At 41.3% G+C, this 26,382-nt stretch overlaps 1 protein-coding gene across 3 annotated transcripts in view; it reads right to left on the bottom strand.

Moving 5' to 3' along the window:
* Cdh6 (cadherin 6) overlaps positions 1-26,382 on the bottom strand; it is a 153,686-nt gene that overhangs the window by 20,287 nt on the left and 107,017 nt on the right. For all 3 annotated transcript variants that reach the window (XM_045132356.1, XM_045132357.1, XM_045132358.1), the window contains exons 3-7: positions 15,837-16,131; positions 12,854-12,973; positions 9,992-10,159; positions 7,141-7,328; positions 5,034-5,287 (exon numbers count right to left, since the gene is read on the bottom strand). In XM_045132356.1, the coding sequence (XP_044988291.1) occupies positions 5,034-5,287; positions 7,141-7,328; positions 9,992-10,159; positions 12,854-12,973; positions 15,837-16,131 (1,025 nt within the window). The remainder of the gene's footprint in view (positions 1-5,033; positions 5,288-7,140; positions 7,329-9,991; positions 10,160-12,853; positions 12,974-15,836; positions 16,132-26,382) is intronic.

Here is a 26,382-nt window from a genome sequence, read left to right on the forward strand (position 1 = left end):
TTAACTGCTAAGCCATCTCTCCAGCCCTGTTTTGCCCTTTTGTTTCCTTCAAATCTTTCTTTTCTTTGTGCATACAGTGTGTGCACAGCGTGTGTGATGTGTACACATGTGTGCAGATGTCTATGCCCCATGTCCATGGGTGCAGAGGCCAGAGGAGAAAGTCAGGTGTCTCTGTCTTCTCTCTCATCTGCATAGCTTCTTGAGGTAAGGCCTCTTCCTCACCCAGAACTGCTGTCTGTCTGCAAGCCCCAGTTACTTTTTATTCTCCATCTCTACCACCAACTGCTTTCCTGTGGACGGAGGGCGTGATCATGCCCATACTTTTTTTTCCTTTCTGGCCTTTCACTTTAATCACTATGCCATGACTATTGCTTCAGTTTTTTAAAAATACTTTTATTTATTTGCAAGCAGTGAGATAGAGAAGAGAGACAGAAAGAGACAGAGAGAATGGGTGCACCCAAGCCTCTGGTCATTGCAAATGAACTCCAAACGCATATGCCACTCTGCATCTGGCTTTATATGGGTGCTGGGGAATTGAACCCTGGTTGTTAGGCTTTGAAGGCAAGAGCCTTAACTGCTAAACAATCTCCCCAGCTCCAGTTTTTTTTTTTTTAAATGTTTTAGATATTTATTTTTATTTATTTACTTGAAAGAGAAAAAGGGAGAGAGAGAGAGAGAATGGATGTGCCAGGACCTCCAGTCACTGCAAAGGAACTCCAGATGCATGTACCACATTGTGCAGCTGGCTTACATGAGTCCTGGGGAATTGAACCTAGGTCCTTTGGCTTTGCAGGCAAGCACCTTAACTAAGACATCTTTCCAGTCCTCCAGTTTTTTTTTTTGAGTGTGTTGAGTTTGGTGAGTCAATTTTAGTCGTCTTTAGCTCAAGAGGCCCTTGTGCTTAAGCGGCAAGCACTCTTAACCACTGATCCAACTCTTCAGCCAGCCTCTCTCATTCAAATATTTACTGAAATGATTCCCTACTAAGGAGAAGCCTTCTTATAAAAATATAAAATAGCATTTATATCTTTTATTATTTTTTATTTTAGAGAAAGCAAGGGCAAGAGAGAAAGAGAGAGAGAGAATTGGTGACCAGGTCCTCAGCCATTGAATTGCAATTGAACTCCAGACACTTGTGCCACCTAGTGGGCATGTATAACCTTGTGCTTGCCTCACCTTTGTGCATCTGGCTTATGTGGGATCTGGAGAGAGATTGAACATGGGTCCTTACGCTTCATAGGCAAGCACCTTAACCACTAAGCTATCTCTCCAGCCCACATCTATATCATTTTATTTTTAGACATCTTTGTCATCTGACAGATGCATTTATTTATTGATTTTTGGTTGCTCAATGTAGGGTTTATTCTAGGCAAGGCTGATCTGCTATTCACTACATAGTCTCAGGGTGGCCTTGAACTTATAGTGATTCTCCTACTTCTGCCTCTCGAGTGCTAGGATTAAAGATGTGTGCCACCAATCCAAGCTGACAGATGCATTTTTAAAGAAACATTTTGTTTATTTGAGAGAGAGAGAGAGAGAGAGAGAGAGAGCGAGTGAGTGAGAGAGAGAGAACAAACAGGCATGCTAGGGCTTCTAGCCACTGCAAACAAACTCCAGATGCATGTACCACCTTGTACATCTGGCATATGTGGGCACTGGGGAATTGAACCTGGGTCCTCTGGCTGAGCAGGCAAGCACCTTAACCACTAAGCAATCTCTCCAGCCCACACAGATGCCTTTTTATCCTTTATTTCTATCTGTGAGCTCCCACGCTTAGGGTGCACTATGGCTCTTTACTGTCTTCCATGTGCTTAAAATGTGTCTGGTGCATGGAGACACTCTGATAAAAATTTACTTGTGGAAATGACTAGGAAATGTTATTAGCCAGATGTTACTTAACTAATGAGTGGAGAGTGAAGATGTGGTGCATTTACACAATGGAATCTGACTCAGCATCAAGGAATAATGAATTTATGAAATTTGTAGAAAAAAAATGGGTAGACTTGAATAAAAAAATCATATGAAGCAAGGTTACCCAGGCTCAGAAAGACAAACACCACCATGTTTTCTCTTATGTTTGGATCCTAACATAGACCTGTTTGTTCACTCGTGAGTTGTAGTAAGTATCAGTAGTACTGGTAAGAAAGCTAGTTTGAGGCCTGGAGAGAGGAGAAGTGGGGAGGGATGAAAGGAAGGGATACTTGACAGGCAAGTGGAGAGAGAGAATACAGGGGCTGGAAGGGTATAGAGAGACCTGGGGTGATGGGAAGAGTGGGGAGCTACACAAAAGTAATGATAAACTAATGACAGCATGAATCAGTACCACAGAAACCTTCCTCTTGGTTAGTTAGTTAATTAAAATATAACTCTCTTAAAAAGAGTGAGAGAGCGAGAATGGAGAGAGATTGATAGTTTGAGAAGCACCCTGTAGAAAGCATTACCCTAAAACCATAGACTACTGCTAGTAAATATCAGTGTCAAAACTAGGTTACTACCCCACAGTGAGCTGTTGTCCAGGGAGGCCTATAGGGCCTCCTCCCCAAAACGTAGGTCACCAGAATTAAATGGTAAGATCACACCACAAGCTGTAGTTACAGGACACTGTGGTCACAGGACATTGAGAGATCATGCTGAAACTGAGTGGGAATCCAGCTCTTTACTGGCTGGTTCTTGTAGTGTTGGAAAGCACCATGTGAGCTGCTCGAGGGTAAATGTCACCAGCAGCATGAATAAGCCAGCAACAAAACCAACCAGTCAGGCAAGTTACACACACAGGTGCAACAGTGGTACATAGATTATGGGGTTAATCAATTGCTCTCTGATTGGACACGAAGCATGTTCAGTGGCAGGGGCTGGGGGGAATTTATACCTAGTACAGGCAACAAAATCAGAAGCCCATGGCTTGGACCCTTTAGCTAAAAGGAGAAATTACGTCCATCAAAAAATTCTTTTAAATGTCTATGTTTATCCCTTTTGATCCATGCTTCTGTCACTCTTGGCTAGAGAATCTGCTTTTAATAGATGTTGCTAAATACCAGGGAGACTCAAAATCCATCAATATGACAAGAAAAAAAAAAAGTTCTGACTGCCTAGCTTGGGATGACTCATCTCTGTCACATCTGCTAGGCTGTCGGAACAACACGGAGGAGGTGGAATGTCAAATCTGCGTGCTGTTCTCACTGCCTGTCTGAGACCCTCCTTTAGGGAGGTGGCAGTAGACATTGAGGAGACTCAAAACATAAAATCAGAGGCTGCGGAGAGCTCAATGCTAAGAGAGACTTATGTCCTCCAAGGCTCAGAAAACATTGAGGAAGAGGGGGGCAGAAAGAATGTGAGAGCCACAGGGTGGGAAGGGTCGTCTGAGGCATTGTTCCCACCACAGAGACTGACTGGTGACCCCATACTGACTGCTCATAATGCCACTGAGAAGGGCCCTCAGGGGATAGGGGCAGGAGAGAGGGACCATAGCAGTATAATCTGGGGGCCAGTGAGATGACTCAGTGGCTAAGGGAATTTTGCTTTGTCAAGCTTGATGGCTCAGGTTCAGTTCCCCAGTACTCCTGTAAATCCAGATGCACAATGTGGCACGTGTGTCTGGAGTTTATTTACAGTGACAGGAGGTCTGGGTGTGCCCATCCTCTTATTCTCCCTCTCTCTTTCTCTCTTTCTTTCCCCTCCCTTCTTATCTCTTTCTCAAATAACTAAACAAAAATATCTTTTTAAAGAAAGAGTATAACCTGATGGGACTATGGCCAAATTGCAGTAAGTTCATGTAATAAAGTTCTCAATTAAAAAAAAAGAATATACCGATGGTGTCTCTGTCAAGCTTTTCAATCTGCTTACTATATTTATGGGAAATAATATATACTGTGGCACTCTGGCTTAGCATTTTTCTCATTTCATCAGCAAGGCTACTGGCTGAAGGTTAGAGGTGGATGGACTCCAGTATTTTCATGATTCTAGAAATCCTGAAGCAATAAGGTTTTCTTACAGTGTGACAAAAATTAAGGTATCATGAAAGTATATAGAAGATAGAGCTTGTTTATGTAGCGTTCATTTTGGATTCTGTTCTATTAATGTCTTTAGGATTTCATAGACATATATTATGAATGTTATTATTTTTTTTTAAATTTATTTGAGAGCGACAGACACAGAGAGAAAGACAGATAGAGGGAGAGAGAGAGAATGGGCGCGCCAGGGCTTCCAGCCTCTGCAAACGAACTCCAGACGCGTGCGCCCCCTTGTGCATCTGGCTAACATGGGACCTGGGGAACCGAGCCTCGAACCAGGGTCCTTAGGCTTCACAGGCAAGCGCTTAACCGCTAAGCCATCTCTCCAGCCCATGAATGTTATTTTTGTTTATATTTACTTTTGCAAGGGGAAAAGTCATGTATTGAAGTGGAGCATATTTCTGCCTGTAAGTTCCATGTTAGGTTCTGCCAGGCCTTGAAAAGAAGACTTTTGAGAACATTGGCTGGTTGGTTTATTTCCCTATAGCACTCTTTAGCAAACCTTAAACCTTAGAAAACCTTCAACCTTTCAAAGAGCCCTGGGGCATTCGGTTGCCTTACGTTCTATTACCTCCATATAAAGGGAAAACTTCTTTTCACTTGTTCTTGAGTTTTTTTCTTTCAAGTTTTGTGTATTTTAAGTGTATGCCCTTGCTAAAATAGCATTTTTGCAATGAGAAAGGAAATGTTTGGAGTAGTTGGTCAGGAAAGCATAACTGTCTAACTGGATTATTCCTCTATTCTAAGGGGTAGGAGATCACTGAATATTAAATAGATAGACTAGGGTTGGAGAGATGGCTTAGCGGTTAAAGCGTTTGCCTTTGGCAAAGCCAAAGGACCCAGAGTCGATTCTCTAGGACCCATGTTAGCCAGATGCACAAGGGGGCGCACATGTCTGGAGTTCTTTTGCAGTGGCTGAAGGCCTTGACATGCCCATTCTCTCTCTCTCAGTCTCTGTCAAATGAATTAAAAAAAAATAAAATCGATAGACTTATGAAAGAGACATCACTGAGGTGGGCTTACTTGACAGGATTCCTGGCGGCGTCAGGGTCCTGAGCTGTGACTGAGCCTATGGTCGTGTTGATCTGAGCATCTTCTCGTATTTGGAGAACGTAGGCCAGTTTGCTGAAGACAGGAGGCTCGTCTATGTCCTCCACCACGATTCTCACAGTGGCTGAATCTTTGAAGGGGCCCAGGTAGAGAAACCGGGGTTCGACATGGGGATTAGAGGCTTCCACCTTGAGGGTATACACTTTCTTCTTTTCAAAATCCAAGAGCTTGGGGAGGAAAACAACATTTTTTTTTTTTTTTTTGAAAGCAGCCAGGACACAAAAACCATATTAGTGCAAATCCCTGGTGAATGAGTGCGATCATACCACGCAGGGAGATCACTACCCGTGAAGGTGATGTTGGGTGGGGAAGCAGGGATAAAGTGTGACTAACTGTCCCATACCCCAGATCACTGGGCAGGACACTATTGTTATAGTCTGTGACAAAGTTCAGATGCCAGGTTGCTGCTGTTGAAAAGTGAATGCTGAGGTACTAGGCATCATGCTGGGTAGAGCAGGAACCCAGATACAGGAATCTGTCACCTTCTGCCCCATCCCTAAACAAATCCTTGTGTCTGATTTAGAGGGGCTAACCAGGGCCAGCTGGCAACCTGTAGTAGACTGTTCTGTCAGATGTTCTCACATCTGGTTTGAATTGCACCTGCTGAGTGTTTAAAACTTGCCAGTGGCTGGGATCCCACCCTGGCCCATTAAACTAAAATACCTGGGGTGGGAGATGCTAATCTGTATTTCTAAACACCTTCAGGTGATTCCAAAATGTAGCCAGCATTGAGAACCACAGGTTTGCACTGTGACTCGGCTCTTTCCCATTCAAATAACGTGTTCGTTTTGTGTGTGTGTGTGTGTGTGTGTTAAGAGTTAATAAAATTTTACCAATGATATCCTGATAAGGGCATTCAGCTAATTATGTCAGAGAAAGGAATGATCGCTGTTGTCATAGATCTTTGGGGGAACATTTTTGCCTTTGGAGACACAGCGACCACAAGTGCTTATTGCTGACTTTCAGTTTCTGATGATGATATGACAAGGCTCACTAGAAACACTGTTAATCAAGCCGCCGGTCAATGTGATTTAGAGGGCTAGGCAAAATTTCAGTTAGAATCTGATAAAGCACCAAGAAAATTAAAAAGGTTAATGCACACTAATGGGCTTCCTAATTATATTATGGCATAAAACATTGGTCTGAGTGTCATTTAAGCATGTTTTATTGTGCTTCCAGATATCAAGACACATTCTTTTTTTTTTTTTCTAGGTCAAATCATTTAATTGTATAAAACAATGAAGACATTCTTAAGAGAAAAAAATTTTCTTGTTATTTACACCCATTGTTTTATCTTTGCCATAGGACCATTGTGGGCTAAAGAGGGGAGAAAATATCACACTATGCATGATAAAAATGAAATCATTTAAAATTCATCAAAATCAATATTTTTAGCCTTGAGCCACATAATTTTTTTCTTTCTTTTTTTGGCCATGACCACACTTTGATATACTGTTTTCTGGTGCTAGACAATTTTGTGAAGTAAAAGAGGCTACACATACAATGGTGAAAAACAGGAATTCAGAACATGAGAGATTTGTTATCACTTCTTTCCCCCTGAAAAGTGCTAGAGAAGCCACATGAAGTTTGTCTCCTTTGTTTAAGTTTGTGGTCTTTGTAGATCACCTCTCTCTACAATAGCTCATCTTGCCCTGCTTGCACTACTGAACTTTTCCTTCAAAGCATGCATCCCCATTTGTAGTCACATGGCTTGTTTGCCTTTTTGTCTCTTCTCCCTGCCTTGGAATTTCCACCAGAGAAGAGGCCATCAGTGCCATGTCAACTCCAGCACCTAGAACTGTGTCTGACACTGCCTAGCTATTGTTTCTATTATTTATTCCATGTACTTTTATGTACATCTTTTGTCTACATTGTTTACTTGTGCCACCCTGCAAGGTCTCAGTAGAATTAGAATAGGTATTTTTAGAAAAACGAAATTGGAAGGACTGAGCAGTCTCTGGTAACTTGGGAACCAGAGGACAGTGTGTGTGTTGGTATGGTATTTAAGGTGGGACATTACCTTTTTGACAGTTATGATCCCTTCTTGGGTCTCCTGGTCAGTGATGACATTAAACACATCCTGCCCCTCACCATCCATGATGCTGTACTCAATCTGTGCGTTTTCTCCCACATCAGCATCGCTCGCTTTGATCCTGCCAATCGGTGTACCCGGTGGAGCAGACTCGGGGGTTTTAAACTGGTATGTACCTAATAATCACCAGACACATGGGTGAGACACACACAGACTGGTCATACTCCATTGCAACAGGTAATCGTCTCTTTTCCACAGGGTTGCATTGCGAGACCCCCCTGTGGATGCCTGAGCTTTAGCACTAAACCCTCGATACAGCATACAGTGTTTTAAAGAAATACATATATATCTCTGGTAAAGTTTAACTTATTGAAGTAGTTACAATAATGCAATAATGGTGTTTTCAAAAACTACTTTCATATCTCTTATAAAGTTTAACTTATAAACTAGTTACAATAAGACATTAACAATATTGACAAATGAAAGCTACCACAAGGATAATAATATATGGTAATGAAGGGGTTTGGAAACTTATGAATTTTTTTAAAATCTCTGGAATAACCCATTTAATACTTTTAGCCTGTCATTGACAATGGCTAAATGAAATGTACTCAGGCTTTGGACAAAGGGAACTACAATTAACCCCCCCCCCCGTTTTTTTAGCTGAGCATAAGGCATTTCCATGGATGGAGAATGATTTGTGTTTTCTTCAAAATAATTAATGGTCCTCTAATCTCGCTGTCTTTGCTGCCATGATAATTAAGAATCCATCTTCAACTTCATGACCTGTCTCTTTGCAAATGGAGCCACTTTTCTTGTCCTGTAAACTGACTTCTAAGCTTGTGGCATTGTGCGAAGTAAGCTGTAACTGTAGAAGATCTTGAAGAGATGACTTAACTGGAACTGTGACTTGAAACCAATAATTAGGTGCTCTTTAAATGAGGTCTTCCTGCAATGCTAATACTAGCAGAAGGTGAAAGCAAATTATAGCAATTTGGAGGACGTATCTAGGGAGCCATGTTTTGCTCATAACTGGAGTTGGATCTTCTTACAGAGTTAGGGATTGGGTAAGAACACTGAGTGATAAAGCTCATTACTGTTTTTCTTTAAAGAAAATTTCACTGCAGTGTTCTCTGCATAGGCTCTTCCGTACTTATTTGTAAATTCAAAAAACTATATTTTGTAGATGACACTTTTCTCATGTCCTCATGTTGCAAAATCAGTTTAAAGTCTACATGTGAATTTCAGCTGAGATTTGACAGGCTGGCGTGTACTTACAACTATTATAGATATCCAATATATATTTTAATAAAATGAAAATTATTCTACTATCATTTGTTATGTTCTGTCAATTGGTCATTAAAAATGACTGGAAAACCCAGAATATGGCACCACTAAAATACAGGCCTCCTGTAATAGTAACTCCCTAAGTATTAGGCTCATGGCTGGTAAAGTCATAAAGTAGAGTAAGCATTTCTCTAGAGCCTCCAACTTCTGCTCCCAGGAGTGCTTGGCCCTTCTGTATTCTCTCCTCTCCTGCCTTGGCATATGGTCTGGTAGAAGGTAACAGGATATATGAGGAAACAGCAGAAGGAGTGACAAATCCTCGAGGTACCCTGTGCTGAGAATCCTTTCCTTATTTTCCCCAGGGTGGAGTGAGTGGTGAGCCTGGTCTTTTCCTTTTTGGCTGAAATTTGGGGAAATTTTAGGCTCATAATTTCTTCTAACTATGTAATAAATTATTACTCTCTCTGCTTTAGCATCTAGATAACTGATTGAATACTTGGAAAAGGTCTGAAAACATGTTTTCTATTGATCTATGGGAGTCTTCATACTAAAGGAAACTGGTATCAGAATGTCCTTTTAAAATGGAATGAGAGAATCCGAGGGTTTTCTCTCTCCTCTCTCTTCCTCCCTTCCTCCCTCTCTCCCTCTTTCTCTTTCTTTCTTCTTTCTCTCTCCCTCCCTCCGTCTCTCTTTCTTTATTTCATTCTTTCTGTTCTGGATGATAGGGTCTTGCTGTGTAGCCCAGATCAGCCTTGAACAGAACCCATGACCTCCTGCCTCAGTTGCCTATGTGTTAGGCTAACAGATGTGAACCACGGCATTCTGTTAGGTCATCTAGTGCCTGATTGAGATATCTTTTTTAGGACAACATGATCAGAAGTTTTGGTGTTGGAAGAAAAATTACACTAAAACCAGTTTCCACTCAAGTGTCTATGGGAGAGTATAGTCTACCATGTGATATAAAGGTGGTATTTATGAATTCTGTATTTTCTTCCTACCTCATCACTGTTAATGATTTTCAAAATGGCTTTTAGTATCTCAATGAGCCATCATTTATAAACTATTTATGATTACAAATTGGCTGAGTACATAGCAACTTCTACAGTTATATTTTTAGAAAACGAGAATGATAAATCCTTCCCTTACAAAGCTTTGCAAGCATTTAAAGGAGATTACATGCCTGATTAAGTTCCCAAAACATGGAATCAACCTTTCCCTAACAAATAGCAGCATTCTTGTATACATATGTTCTGCACAAGCAAGTTTATGTCTCTGGCGGTCTTTTTTAATAGGGGAAAAACAGAGCAATGATGCTGCTTTTATAACAGCCACATCAGAAATTGCCCAGCTAATTACCAATGGCGGAACATAAGCATTCACACTTCCTGAGCATAAGTGGTGTTTTGACTCATTTAAATAATTTTAATAGAAGTGTCAGTTCTTTCTAAGTCCACTGATTTTGACAGTAACGAAAACATGGGAAACAAGTATTCTTGAATCTAAAAAGTGACAAAAGCACATTGGAGAGACTAATTTAAGCAAATGTCCCTACTCTGAGGGAATCGGGGAGGGTTGTCATTAACATCCGTCAGCGTGATGTTCACGGCAGTGGTCCCTGACAGTCCTCCCATCTGGCCGCCCATGTCCTTGGCTTGGATCACCACTTGGTACTGCTCTCTGTTTTCTCGATCCATGTTGAGCAAAGCTGTCTTGATGATACCTGCGGGCGTGGAGTTCAGGAGTGGAACAGGATGCGTTAGGAATTCTTTATTGAATCATTTATTTATGCAAACAAACAGAGACTGTCACCTACAATATGCAAAACGCTACGCAGATGTCACAGTGATATAGAGGTGATTACGCGCAGCCTTTACACTGGAGGAAATCACAATCACACAGGGGGAGAAATACACTCTCAAGAGCCTGTAATACACTGAGAATGAAAACAAGCACAAGTCAAATCCTATAGTAGTTTGGACATATAGATATTAAATGTTCTAAGACGATATTGCAAAATATAACTTGGCATACGGCACCAGGTTGTGTATTACCATCGCTGTGAGCTAAAAGGCATTTTGATGAACCATATGCAGATTCTTAGGCAAGCCCTATCCCTGCATTGAAGTCTGAGTTTCACATTACTGAATTGCCTAATTGCTCCTCAAATATACCTTCCATAATAGATGTTCTGAGGATTTTTTTTTTAAACCACAAAACTGTGGTGCTATGAAAACACAGCCCCAGTTCTCTCTTGATTATCATCCCGTATGATTCTTGAGAATTTTAGGTTTTCCTAAAGTGGATGAGAACATTAGCTCAGCTGGTCCCAACAGTACCCATACTGTAAAGTTGGATTAAAGTTATCTCTACTGTTAGGTAGTTAAAGATAATGACTTAAAAGAATTTCTCAAAGTTTGTCTAATCCCTATGCAGTGTTTATGCTTAAATTCACTTTCTTTAAAAATCACTGGAGAGGGCTTTATAACCCTCTCCGGTTGCACATTCAAATGCTTAACCACTAATGAAGCTGAAAATATCTTTTCTCCCCTTTTTAACAAGAATACCTCAGACAACAGGTCAATTTTATTCCAATAGTCTTGGCTTCAAAGAGCAGTTACTTTCTCTCCTTCAAATAATAGCACTTCTCTTCGCCTTTTGTCTGCCAGGTTGAGTAATTCTAGTTTTCACTCTCATTTTTTTTTTTTTTTTTTTGAGATAGGGTCTCACTTTAGCCCAGACTAACCTGGAATTCACTATGTATTCTCAGGGTGGCCTTGAACTCATGGCTATACTCCTACCTCTGCCTCCTGAGTGCTGGGATTAGAGGCGTGCACCACCACGCCCAGCTATTTTCATTGTTTTTTTAACTCAACATTTCCTTTCTCCTTGGGACTCTTTCCAAGTTCATTCACCCTTTATCACATAGATTTCCATCTGGATGTAGTAACATAGAAAGGCTCTGGTTTCTACTAAAAGATGCTTGAAAAATGTATAAAGGAAACTTGACTCCTACTGTGATAGAAAAATATTTTGTAGAATTTACTGCTCAGTACAAATGCTTTCTTCTGAAAATTAAATCATCAGATAGCATGGTAACTTTGTGTGTGTGTGTGTGTGTGTGTGTGTGTGTGTGTGCGCATTCACACACAGACAAAGCAGGGAATGTACAAAGGACGTAAGGCAATACCTTTTGTTTGAACAGGGATGTATCATAGCTAGGCAACAATGTCACTACAAACAGTGCAAAAAAAGCTCAATGGCTCAACACAACTACAGTTCAATCTTTGCTTATGTCCGTGCATGCAAGCAGAAATCTCTGTTCACAGGTACCCCATACCAACAATGGTTTATGTGATCTCTGTAGCCAGGGGAAGGGAATGTGGCAGATTATGCACAACTTAAAAAGTTCTGATTGGAAGTGACTTGCCTCACTACCACATTTTGTTTGTGCAAATAAATCACATGGCTACATTTAGCTGTACAGCAGAATATAGAATGCAAAACTATCAAATATCTAGAAAAAGAAGAATTGGAGTATTTGTGAACAGCCCTGGTAGTTGTCAAAAGAGCTACTCTTGGGCTTGAGAGATGCCTTAGTGGTTGAGAGCTTTCCTGTGAAGCCTATGGACCCCAGTTCAAGGCTTGATTCCCCAGGACCCATGTTAGCCAGATGCACAAGGAGACACATGCATCTGGAGTTCGTTTGCAGTGGCTGGAGGCCCTGCCACGCCCATCCTCTCTTTCTCTCTCTGCCTCTTTCTCTGTCTGTTGCTCTCAAATAAAAATAAACAAAAAAATTAAAAAGATCTTTAAAAAAAAATAAAAAAGGTCTACTCTTGCCTGGGAAGATGACTCAGGGGTTAACAGAGCTTTCTTGGAAGCCTGTTGAGATGAGTTCTGTCTTTCTCAATGGCCACCTAATGCTGGACGCAAAGTGGCACACATGTCTGCAATCCCAGTGCACCTATGGTTATGGGAGAACCAGCAAGCTCACAAGCAGTGGCAGGAAAGACCGAGTGTCAGAAGATGAAAGAGGAGGAGAAACACTTTGAGCACATGCACATGCCAATACACATGTATCTCACACACACACACACACACACAACAAGTAGAAAACAATGTACCAAAGGGATAATTTTTCAGCTTCATTCAAACTAAGTGGGGAAAAAAAAATCAAGGAATGTATTCTAAATCTATTCTATATATGTAACCTTGGTGGATGAAAGAGTCATTGTCAGATTTCTTTATTAAAATGATCTGGATGTCATGCTTATAAATATATCACTAGAGTGTGGCAGAGGAACACAATAAAATCCAATTACACTGATTGTTTTACTTAAAAAATATGCTAGCTCAGCTGAGCATGTCAATTAAAATTATGGACTGTAGAAAGGGGAAAAAAAAGTACTCGAACCTGTTTCTGATTCAACTGAGAAATAGGGCTGTCCCTGTAGGATACTATAGACAACTTTAGCACTGTTCCCATATGTAGGGTCATCAGCATCGGTTGCGGTGACTTGAACAACGAAAGTGCCTGTAATGACAGAAACATAAATTGGAAACAAATAAAGTTCATTTAATTCCTAGATCAACAGGCATAAAAAAGAATTCTCATCTTAGTTCATTTTGTAGACAGCTTTCACCACAAAAACAAGTAGAGAATTTCCATACAATGCTATGTTAGGAAGCCATGGATCCTTTGATTGGAAGAGATGATATTAACATTAATAATATTCTGAGGACTAAGTCAAAGACAAGCATGGGATTAAATAATCATGACTTTGGGTGGAACTGCTCCTAGCTATCTAGCAGTTTTGTCCATTTATCTGGGACTGAGTTAATCAACATCTTGCATTAGTTCGTCCATAGGAGTTAAGTTTCAAACTGTCCCATCAGGAGCTTTCTGTGCTCCTACCACTGATGTCCTATGTCCTGGACTGCAGTGGACCAGGAAAGCCACTAATGCAGCAGCTCTTGGTGTCATGAGTGATGCCAGTCTGAGGACAGAGCCGAATAGGATGGAAAACCATTAAGAAGCACATTTTACCCCTCTTGAAATGCCATGCTAACTTCATGTGTATGCTTGCATGTCTATTTCACAGGAGAGAAGGTCCGAAGATTTCATCATTTGATTCTCAAAGGGATCTGTGATGAAGACAGTCCTATGGCTGGATTTTGGTATTCCTATCAGACAATCACTAAGCATGCAGCTAGAGTTGTCCTACCCATGAAAAGGGCGGGATGTTCCATGCAGGGACTACTAGAATTTTAAAATTGCTTTTGTAATATCCAACCACCTCATTTCCTGAACAAACAGAAAACACTCTGTCAGGGTGAGCTGCTCCGGATGTATCATGTTGCTACATGAGACACAGCACCCAATTTTTTTTTTTTTTTTGTAGTTTGCCCAAGTTGGTGGAGAGAGAATGATTTTGAAGAGAGAGCTAACAGAAGTCAACAAACACCCAAATTCTTATTTGCATTAATATAAATTTTGATTGCTTTAAAAATGTGATGATTAGGATTCTCTAAGTGCCTATTGAGTGACAGATAGTGTACAAGTGGCTCTGTCTTTGTTTTCTTATTTAATCCTCATGAAAACCTTTAGGAACAGACATTTATCATTTATTTTTCATTTTTTAAAGATGCAGAACTGGAGGATCAAAGAAGTCAGGATCAGAGAAATCAAGTAATTTGCTCAAGGCTACGCCACTGGATATAGTGAGGATAGGTTCAAATTTAGGTGTGCTTGATGCCAAAGTCCATTTTACCTCTGTGTTTTATGCTATTACCTTTATGCATTTTTTTCAAGGCGTGCTTATATATCTGAGTGACATTGGCTTATGATGGCAAATATTACATCACCGTGCCTGTATGTAAACTGGGAAAAAAAATTCCTTTCTTTTTCTTTTTATTAGGGCCAGCTTTCCCAAACTATTTGCAATGTATATTTAATTCTTTAGTGGTTTCCAAGTGAATGTGAGCCAGGTGTGGTGGCACACGCCTTTAATCCCAGCACTCAGGAGGCAGAGGTAGGAGGATCACCATGAGTTCGAGGCCACCCTGAGACTACATAGTGAATTCCAGGTCAGCCTGAGCTAGAGTGAGATCCTACCTCAAAAAAAAAAAAAAGTGAATGTGTAGATTGTGACCCTGTGAATATGGTCACAGGCATTCTAGGTGGTGTGGGTGACAAGAAGAATGATCTTTCATTAATTCTTCCTCCTTTTGCTACCCAGAAGGAAAATATTTTTGACCCCCAACAAATCTGCCTTTATTTATTTATTTATTATTTTTTTGTTTTTTTTTTTTGAGGTACGGTTTCCCTCTAGCTCAGGCTGACCTGGAATTCACTATGTAGTCTCAGGGTGGTCTTGAACTCTTGGTGTCTTGGTGATCCTCCTACTTCTGCCTGCCGAGTGCTGAGATCAAAGGCGTGCACCATCTCGTGTGGCAAATGTTCCTTTTAAAACAATTCTATTTCCCTTCTTTGCTTTGGTGATGGCTGGTGATTTTCCTAACAAAAAAGTGGCTTTAAGTCATGAAAACAAATTTATTCATGAGAATATATTTGATGCTTTGTGATCATTTTCTTGGACTGGATATTTCCCAAGTCTTGGACGCTGTGTATGTCTAGTATGTAACTGACAGAATCATTGAAATGATTGCCCTTTTGAACCTGACAGAGAGAAGATACAAATCTCCCTTTACTTGGGTAGAGTGTGTCCCTGTCTCCCATGAAGTATTTCAGTGCTTCTAAGTGTGACATCTGTAAAATTTCCTCCTTGATTTAAATCCTGTGTGCCTTCCCCCAGCTTTACACAAATTAAATCCACAAAAACTAAACTTAAAATTAGTAGTGAACTTGTGCATAAAATATTAATCTACCATATTAAATATTGCAGAAGTTCCCACTATCTGCATATTATTGTGAGCTTGAAATAAATTTTCTCAAAATACTTTTCCAAATTTATGATCACTTAAAGCCATTGTTGGTATTCTTTAGACTGAACTACAAATTCAGGCTTTTATTTTCCACTGGGGAGCTTCCTCCATGAGCCTAATGGTGATATGGGCTAAAAACAATAAGGAAGGTTGTTGCCTTTAGTTCAAGAAGCAGCAGGAGAGACAGCAGACAAAACCGTCCCCCGTTCTCCGCCCACTCTTACCCTACTGCTTTCATACCCTTATTATTATAGGAAGTGCTGCTTCCCAAACCAGTCATAATACGAGGCTAGGGTAGTATTAAGCAATGGGGGTGCACTTACAAAAAGGATATATATGGATTGTTTTATATGCTTTTGGAACTTGCCATCCAGATTCTTTCAACTCTGGCTCAGGGCTCTTCATGTGGTCTACTAAAAGAGACCCAGTTTTTGGTGGATAGGGCATCTTACCGACATCGGCCATCTCCGGGACAGTGGCCGTGTAAACCTCCTTAGTGAATATTGGCTCATTGTCATTGATGTCATGGATCTTGATGATGAACTCGGATTCAGGCTCCACGGGTCTCCCTGTCTTTCTGTTGACAGCTTGAGCTCGAAGGATGTAAACGGGTTTTTCTTCCCTGTCCAGCCTCTTGGTGGCTTGTATGTCGCCTGTGTTTTCATTGATAATGAAGAGATCTCCTGCTCCATCTCCTGAAAGGATATATTTAAGTGATCCATCTCCTCTATCCTGGTCTGAATGTAACTAGTGTAGGAAAAAAAAAAAATTAAAGAAAGTAAAAGTCAAGCACATGGTCCCCAACTGTTTTTGTCTTTACCATGCATACTATGTTAACTTTCATTCAATCTCTTTTAAGGCTTTTTCCTTTTCACTATCCATGTGATCTGTCAATAGTAAATGCCATCTGTTACCATTACTATGTGTTCTTATAATAATGGCATTATCTAGAATGAAACAGGATATTTAGTGATCGTCCCTATTTTGGAGAAAGGAAGGTGAAAGGCCAGTAGAATAGTAAACGCCCCCAGACAGAAAGGTGCAGCTGGATGACACCCACTCAGCTGTCAGATTCCACTGGCCCGCTCTCGCTATGTGCACACAGATATGCTATCCACGTGATATACTATTGTAAAATGACTTTGGTGCCTGCATCAGAGGAACCCAGGTGCATACTTTCTTGGTGAATTTAGGGATCTGCCCAGGTCTTTGATTATGGAGATTATAGTCTATATTCTTGGAGGGTGTGATATTTATTAACTGATAAAACTCAATAGAAAGCATTTGAGACACATCTTAAGGGCTCTATGAGCAACGCTTTGAAACCACCTCACCAGGTCACTTATGCGATCACTTGGAACAATGGCATCTAGCAGTCAGAGTCTGATGAAACAGGAAAGGACTGTCTAATATGTAAAGACAGCCTAAAGTTGCATAGCCTGCCTTATGAGGCAGGAGTGCTCCACTTTGGAAAGTGATCAAGCACAGGCAATAATGATGCGTTGTCACTGAATGTGGTGGGGGGGGGCAGTAAAGGATAGAATTGAAAGAATTCTCAGATGCCATCAAAGTGCAAGATGATGGCCCTAACTTGGAGAAGGATTTTACATCTTGTATTGCAAAGATAACTTCTACAGTCTTTTTAAAACTTTAAAAAAAATTTATTTATAAGCAGAGAGATACAGACACAGAGAGACGGGGAGAGTATGGGCATGCCAGGGCCTCCAGCTACCACTAAAGAACTCCAGATTCTTGTGCCACTTTGTGCATCTGGCTTATGTGGGTCCTGGGGAATTGAACCCAGGCCATTAGACTTTACAGGCAAATACCTTAGCCACTGTTGCAGTCAGGTATGCATTGCTGGTAGAAATCACCTGACCAAGAGCAGCTTGTGGGAAAAAAGACTTGAAGGGAAGCTCCATGATGGCAGAGAAAACAATGGCATGAGCAGAGGGTGGACATCACCCCCTGGCCAACATAAGGTGGACCATAGCAATAGGAGAATGTGCTAAACACTGGCATGGGGAAACTGGCTATAGCACCCATAAGCCCGCCCCCAACAATACACTGCCTCCAGGAAGTTTTAATTTCCAATTGCCGTCAGCTGGGGAATTTAGCATTCAGGATACCTGAGTTTATGGGGGACACCTGAATCAATCCACAACTGCTGAGTTATCTCTCCAGCCTAAGTCTACATTCTCGAGTGTCTATTGCTTCTTTTACTGTCCTCTCCACCTGCCCAGAAGAAGTATGGTTTTCTAACAATCTACCTCTGTTCACAAATGTTCAGAAAGCGCTTTCTGTTGGAAAGCCCCAAGTCATAGGCATCAGTGAAGACAGCAAGATAGTTGCGGTGAGACCGTGTTTCTCTGCTGTGTGACAGAGGGGCTGGGGCAACAGCAACAGGTAAACAGCTCTGTGCATTCGGGATCGATACCACATGAAAGGGACTCTCACAAAAAAAAAAAAAAAAAGGACTTATAAAATCATCTGGCCAGCCTTTCTGAAAGTCTGTTCCATAGAATACCAGCTACACAAACAGCAAAGGGAAAGGATCCTGTGGTCTAATACATTTTGAAAATAATCTGTCTCTTTCTGGGCATTATGTATTAACATATGAAAGGCTGTGAGTGCTCTCCATTTTGAACTGAACTTGACTTTGTTTAATGAGCTACTTAAGGCTTGTTTGTTTATGCATCTTTCTGGGGTCGAACCCATATGAATATACCCCTGACAGTGTTCCAAGAGAGGCTCTTTTCTATCCCTGAGTTCCTTTAGTCCATCATGGTAGAGACAAGAAAATGAAAGCTTCAATTTATCCTGTGTTTTAACACCACACCAAGCTCATGTGCCACCCACAAGGTGAGAATCTTGAGGGCAGCAAGACACCCTGTCGAGTACTGGGTGCAACATTCCCACGTTCTGAGACGGAGAAGCTGTGTCCAGTGCCACACGGCTACAGACAGTTAACTGCTGAGTTTGAAAATGAGAGTATTATTCATACAATTAGTAGCTTCGAAAGCAATTTGGCAGATATAATGGAAGATAAATGCGAACAGGGAGGAAATTGCTTAGAAGTGAGACAAATGCAACACAAATGTAAGGCAGGAGCTCTCCGTGATTTGTGTAACGTGATGTGCCGAGGAAACGCTGAAACCACGACGACACAGAAAAGTCACTGGGGAAAATTTAACTCCGCATTGTCGGAATCCAGTGACTGAAGAGCCCTCTTAAAAACCCATCTCATTAACTCCCGAGGAGAGCAGCGACCGCAGCTGCCGTTCGGGGCCTTATTCCAGGGCGACTGTGGTCAGCAGCTGGGGACGGGACGCGGGCTGTGCACACAAGTCCAAGTGCAGGTCATGTTCACTCTCTTTCCCTCGCCAGGTGGGAGACTACGGCAGAGCCAATTAACCTCCCAGAGCCAGGACCCTTATCAGGAAGATGAGGATAATACCAGCCGCAGGACCCGCTGTTGTGAGGATCTAATTAGAGACCATATACAAATACCTCATTAATTGCCACGTAACCATGCGATAAAAGCACGATATGTGTGTTTTATAAATTATAAAGCGCCTTCCATATGAAAGGTATTGCTAACATCATTAGCTCTTAGTTCATAATCAGCATGTTTTTGCTCTTATTCTGACTTTGAGAACTTTCTTTGAAGACTTGGAAAACCCAATTTTATAAACAACCCAGTATCTCTGAGATAAAATCCGTTATCAAAAGCCAGTTTTGTTCTACATGGTGGCAACTGCTGTCTTTACATGTGATTTATGATATTCTGCATTCCACTAGATTATAGGCTCTCCTTTCATCATTTTCAATATGTAATTGTTGCACACTTAGCAGGTGAATACCACATCTGGTCACAAGATTTATTCAGGTAAAAGTAATCACAAACTTATTTTCAGCTGTCAGGCCAGACCATTCCAATGACTTATAGAATAAACACCTGAGAGGCACAGAGGAGATGCCAGGGAAGAGGGTGACCAGGGACTGCGTGGCAGATCACAGTTCTGATTTATCAATATTTGAAAACTAGTGGGAAAATGCATCTCTGCACTCAGGCATGACCTGACACTAAAACGATTTAACCTCCTTCCTCCCTTCACCTCCCAGGGTGGGCAATCTGGGACTGATGGGAACCAGTGGGGCAGCAGAAACCCCTGCAGGCCTCTGGAGGCCTCTGTACCCCTTTCCTTCCCTCCGCTGAGCTCTCAAGGTACAATGCTTCTCTCTATTCTTGGGGAAGAGAACTTCAGTGTCTTTGAAAGCAATGGCAACACCCAGACTTTCGGGGTTTACTGAACACTTAGATTTAATTGGATTTTTTTCTCTTGTGATGTCATTCCTCATGGCCACTGTAAAAGACAGGTTAAACAACAACAAATAAAAGGTTGCAAGTTGCCCGAGGCATGTTTTTACTAATTTCAGTTTAATGTGCCTGTTCCATTAAGTTTAATCATCTAGTCCACTTTTAACGATTCACCATCAAGTAAAAATTATCCACTTTCCTGGGCGTGGTGGGGCACACCTTTGATCCCAGCACTCAGGAGGCAGAGGTAGGAGGATCGCCATGAGTTTGAGGCCACTCTGAGACTACATAGTGAATTCCAGGCCAGCCTGGGCCAGAGTGAAACCCTACCTCGAAAAACAAAAAGAAAACCAAAAAAAAAAAAAAAAAAAAAAAAAGTATCCATTTCCCCCTGAAAGTCCCTTCTCACCTGTGGCTAGCTGGGCTTGTCAGCTTGTCACTACTATACCTGTGACAGACACTGTGAACCTGAAGGAGCTTCAGGTCTCTGTTTGTTTTTCTGTTCACTTTTTCTAAAAACAAATGTCTTGGAAAACAAACACAGGAATTTGTGTCGTGTCTGTCAGATGATCCCATGGAGGGTGCCACCATCCTTGGGCGATGGTGGCATCTTTGCCTGAGGTGTTTCTAGGAACACGGCATCCTTTCATCTGCCTTATGTAGGAACTCACAACTTAATTTTGAATTAAATTCAAGAGTATAACCTTAACTGCCCAGAATTTTAGTAGTCTTCAAAGCCAGTGAGTGCGGCTTATTACACTCATATTCTGGTGTGTCACTGTGTGACTTGATCACCAAAGTGAATCTTCCAAGTATAGGTGTTGTTGAGATGGAAAATAGACTAAGCAAAAACTTACCTGGCTGGTGCATGTAGGTGCCTATGACAGCCAGAAGGGAGCTTAGAAAGGGAAATAGATGATGTTTGAGTTATGGTTAATATGTTTAGAGAGGGTAGGGCAAATATAGTGTGGCTCTTCAGCCAAGGATTGGTTGCTAATCTGAGATGTCCTGGGACAATCAGAGCATAGCTTTGGCAAACAGATGTTGTCTGACTGAGGCTGAGGTGGAGAAATGGCAGCTAAAGCACACAGAGAGAATACCTTTGTGCTAAATGGGTTGAATATCTTTTTTCTTTGATCTTAGCCAAAAGGTTGAACATTGATCAATATTATGTTTCGTTAGAAAGTAAATCCACATTCAAGTTATTCCTAAGGAGTCTGAACTGAATTGAATATACACACAGACATCTATAAATATTCACATACTTGTATCTAAACATAAGGCTAATAAACCTTCTTTTTTAAAAAAAAATTTATTTATTTATTTATTTGAGAGTGACAGACAGAGAGAAAGACAGATAGAGGGAGAGAGAGAGAATGGGCGCGCCAGGGCTTCCAGCCTCTGCAAACGAACTCCAGACGCATGCGCCCCCTTGTGCATCTGGCTAACGTGGTATCTGGGGAACCGAGCCTTGAACCGGGGTCCTTGGGCTTCTTCACAGGTAAGCGCTTAACCGCTAAGCCATCTCTCCAGCCCCTAATAAACCTTCTTAATATTGTGTGAAGGCTACAGAGATCTTGGTGAGTAGAGCTTAATATATGAGTAAATTGAGCCCTGCTTGAAGTTCATGGCACTGTTTCTACTTTAGAGATTACATAAAAATATATCTTTTTTAAAAAATAATTTAAAAATTTCATTTATTTATTTTTTTTAAGAGAAAAAGAGGAAGAGAGAGAGAATGGGCACACCAGGGCCTTCAGCCACTGCAAATGAAGTCCAGATGCATGCACCACATTGTTCATCTGGCTTATGTGGGTCCTGAGGAATCGAACCTGCGTCCTTAGGCTTTGCTTTGCAGGCAAGTTCCTAAACCACTAAGCTATCCCCCCAGCCCCAAGAAGATATATATTTAAAATGAAAAGTTTTGAATTTGAATGCTGACTTCTTTCTTTTTCTGTTTTTCAAAATTTATTTGAGAGAGAGAGAGAGAGAGAGAAAGAGAAAGAGAAAGAGAAAGAGAAAGAGAAAGAGAAAGAGAAAGAGAAAGAGAAAGAGAAAGAGAGAGAATATGGGTGTGTCAGAGCCTCCAGCCACTGCAAACAAACTCCAGATGCATGCACTCCCTTGTGCATCTGGCTAATATGGGTCCTGGGGAATGGAACCTGGGTCCTTTGGCTTTGCAGGCAAATGCCTTAACTGCTAAGCCATCCCTCCAGCCCTGACTTATTTCTTAATTAACAAGTTAATCAAATCATGTAGTTTACCTTACGTTGTCCCTTGTAATGTTCCGTGCATAGCAGTCTCATCAGCTATTCCTCTTCTCCGTTAAATGTTGAGGCCCTATAGACTTCTGTCTCAGGTCCTCTCTTTCCACCTTTCACACATGATCCTTAAGTGTGATTATCAGCTTATCTTCATGGATGCAATTACTATCTATTTACCATTGCCATGAATGGCCAGCCGGACCATTTTCTTGAGATCCATTGTCAAAGAGATTTTTGCCTCTGAAGCAATTTTCTTTGAGCACTCACACTCAGTATATCCCAGATGACCTCATCATTAATCCCGCAGACATTTTCCTCTTCTTGTGGGTCTCATCTCTGAAGGCTACCAGAGGTCACCTAGGCCACCTCCAGTGTTGTTGTCTGTACATTTCCTGAGCCACCAACTCCTGCTACCATTCTGCTTTTACAAATACCTTGACTCACCCAATTTTCTCGGTTTCCATCATAATTTCTCTTTGAAATATTTTTTGCACTCCAAGCACACTTATAAGCTTTCTTTCTTGCTAGCTATTTTCCTCTCTGTCACTAGGCCACATTTATACAACACCACCTCTGAAGTCGTCCCTCTTTTAACTAAATCCTTCAGTGTCTTTTCTCTGCTCTTGGGATAAAGCTTTTCAACATGGCCTCCAAAGCCCACCATGGCCTCTGTGGCTCTGGGTAGCTTTGGTAGCCACTATTCTTCCTCACTAAAGTCTCCCTGCTCTCACCATATTCTACCCACTAACATACCTTAGTCTCTTTCTCCAGGTAGTCCCTTTGGCATAAAGCCCTTTTAGCATCTTTTCCTGCCTAATCCCTAACCCAACACATATGTCATACTTTCTTCTGGGAAGATTTTTCTATGCTTCTAGACTAAAATTCTTCTTTGTGGGATCGATGACCTGTTTTATAGCTGTTTTTGTAGAAGATCACAATTTCATAATGGAAGGCATGGAACCTGTCATTTTCACATTTGTATTCTCAGCACCCAATGCTCAACAAATAAGGGTAGAAAACAAAGAATGAGTGTTGTAAGGATTAATTTAGGTACCATATCAATGATCAAGGAAGGTTCCTGACACACAGCAGACAACCAATCAATCTTTGTGTCCGCTGTCTGCTCTCTTTCTTGACTTTAGGCGAACTCTGCATATCAAGAATGCACATACAGGGGCCGTAGAGGTGACTTAGCAGTTAAAGCACTTGCCTGCGAAGACTAAGGACCCAGGTTTGATTCCCCGGTACCTACATAAGCCAGATGTACGAGGTCATGCATGCTCAAGGTCATGCATGTGCACAAGGGGCACATGCATCTGGGGTTTATTTTCAGTGGCTAGAGGCCTTGGTTTCTTTTTATCTGTCTGTCTATCTCATAAATAAATAATTTTAAAAAAAGAATGTATATACGTTCCTGAAGTTGCCAGAAAATCCAGTAGTTACTACAAAACACATGGTCTGGGCTGGACAGATGGCTTAGCAGTTAAGTGCTTGCCTGTGAAGCCTAAGGACCCAGGTTTGAGGTTCGATTCCCCAGGACCCACGCTAGCCAGATGCACAAGGGGGCACATGCATCTGGAGTTTGTTTGCAGTGGCTGGAGGCCCTGGTGTGCCCATTCTCTCTATCTATCTGCCTCTTTCTCTCTCTCTGTCACTCTCTCTCTGTTACTCTCAAATAAATAAATAAAAATGAACAAAAAAATTAAAAAACAAACAAACACATGGTCTAATCTGAGCAATCCGAGGGCATAATTCAAGTTGCTGCCTCCGATATGAACAGTTTTCTTTAGTGATCAATTAAGCCTCAATATAATACTAAAACCAACTTGTGTTAGACTTGTCAACAAAAACAGCTATAATACATTAAGTTCATTGATTATCATGGAATACTGAATCATATTTCAAGTATCATTCTATTGCAGAAACTACTGGAAAGTGCTTCATTTCGCAGAAACATTGCTTCATTATAAAATAATTTAATGCTGTCAGGTGAGACCGTTGAATATTTGTTGGTCTGAAGAGCCACACCAAGCAACACACAAACCATTCTAATACTTGTCTTTTAGAAACTTGCAATTTAGCAGAGGCACTGACTCATAGGTGAAAGAAAAGATTAAAACTGGAAATAAAACCCTCGCATCTCATTACTAAGTCTTAGTTGGGGAAAAAAGTTAAGCAAAAGTCTGGAGAAGGAACTTGAAAATTGGTAGGTCAGAACCAGGGCATGTGGAAGCTCTTTGGTGGTTTAGGAAGGCTTTTTGGAGAAGCCTAGGTTACTGATGGGAGGGAAATGATTTAGCAGTCGCACAAGTGCATGGCATGGTTTCAAGGCTCAGTGTGGGAGAAAATCAGAGGAGACCTTGAGTATGTGCCTGGGGTAATAAAAGCCATAAAGTCAGCAAAAATAGAAACACTCTTCCCCTTGGATTTCAGGGTCACGTATTTTCTCACACTGAACTCAGATGTGCAAGGGAAGATACGGCATCTTGATTATTATTATTTTTTTAATGTAGCTTATCCCTCAAGCCCTAGTCCATTGAATATTAGGAACTCAATATAGGTTGAATATTGAGTAACAATTTAGTGGAATACAATAAAGTCTGCCTGATTCAATAGTAGTATCTTTAACTCGTAGATAAATCTCAGGCTTTCTACTTCCTTTCTCCCACTTCTAATCTAGCCTGGAATGACCCCTGGGTATATGAAGGAGAAGAACTACCTGGCTTGTGTCAGAAAGATACTTGGGGGGCTTTTGTACCAATTGGGTGGTCCTACTGTTCTATCCCCTTCCTAACATCTCAAAACAATATATCTCATCCATTCATTTCCTTGGGGGAATCTGGTTTTGGCAGGAAGAATCATGATGGGACTGTTTTTATTCTGCCTCTCCTGTTGGCCTGCTCTTGGCCTGTGTGGTCTGTGCTGCCGAGTTGCTCAGTGCTATGTAGGGATGAAGCAGCTCCACTCTTTTCACACAGAAGCTCAGGAAGCCCAGGGGAGATGAGGTGGGCTCCTCCTTCACCCATGATTCTCTGAAGGGAAATTAGAACTGCATCCTCTATCTCACCCTCCCACAGTCCCGCCACGGCTCTGTGCAGTGAGTGACAAGAGGGGGAAGGCTAAGTGTTTGATAGCCAGGAGCGGGGGACCTTTTGGTTTCAGGTACAACCCTCCACATGGATGTTGATAGAAGGAAGAACCAGTTCCCACTGTCAGACTTGAGAACGTGACCAGTAATTGACAGGCTGACACAGTCAATGCTGGCTCACTACATTTAGAAATGGGATTAGTTAGCTGTATTCTGGCTCTAAAAGAGTCTAGAAAAATCTTTTGTTTAGGGCTGGAGAGATGGCTTAGCGATTAAGCGCTTGCCTGTGAAGCCTAAGGACCCAGGTTCGAGGCTCGGTTCCCCAGGTCCCACGTTAGCCAGATGCACAAGGGGGCGCACGCATCTGGAGTTCGTTTGCAGTGGCTGGAGGCCCTGGCGTGCCCATTCTCTGTCTCTCTCTCTCTGTCACTCTCAAATAAATAAATAAAATAAAAATATTTAAAAAAATCTTTTGTTTCTGCTTGGGACAGAGCTGCCTCTTTATCCCACATCCCATTTCCATTATATCATATTGCTCTTTATGACTTGAAAAATTATATTTTCTATGTGATTTAAATAATTTAATTGACTTCTATAACAGCAGGGAGAGTTTATCTTTCAAACATTCTCTGATTTAATTCATCTTCTAGTAATTGCTGTGGTTGGGATTTTGGAAAATGCTAAAAGCAGGTATTTGTGAAGTCTATACTATGGTGTTCTTTTTTAAAAAATTTTTTGCTCATTTTTATTTATTTGAGAGCAACAGACAGAGAGAGAAAAAGGCAGAGAGAAAAAGAGAGAGAATGGGCGCGCCAGGGCCTACAGCCACTGCAAACGAACTCCAGATGTGTGTGCCCCCTTGTGCATCTAGCTAACGTGCATCCTGGGGAATCGAGCCTCGAACTGGGGTCCCTAGGCTTCACAGGCAAGCACTTAACCGCTAAGCCATCTCTCCAGCCCTATAGTGTTCTTTTTTGAAGGATTTTTTTTTTCTCAGTGGATCTTTATATTCAGTTGCATGAGCATTCATTAAAGACATGCTGTACCAGACAAGGTTATAAATGCCCAGTTACAAACCTCTTGGTTTTCCAGCCTACATGTGGTCGTCATTTTGTTGTGGATTAACAAATGTTTGTCTGGAGAGCTCATCTGTGCATTATAAGATGTGTAGTAGCATCCTTGGCCCCTACCTCCTAGACATCTATCGCGTATTCTCTAGTTATGACAAGCAGGAAAAATATCTGCTGATAGCATCAAGTGTTTTCTTGGCATACAAAATTGAGAATATTGATCTCTCTCTCATTGACTCATCACCTATTTCTCTA

This window comes from Jaculus jaculus, chromosome 13 (assembly GCF_020740685.1).
Source record: "Jaculus jaculus isolate mJacJac1 chromosome 13, mJacJac1.mat.Y.cur, whole genome shotgun sequence".
NCBI lineage: Eukaryota > Metazoa > Chordata > Mammalia > Rodentia > Dipodidae > Jaculus > Jaculus jaculus.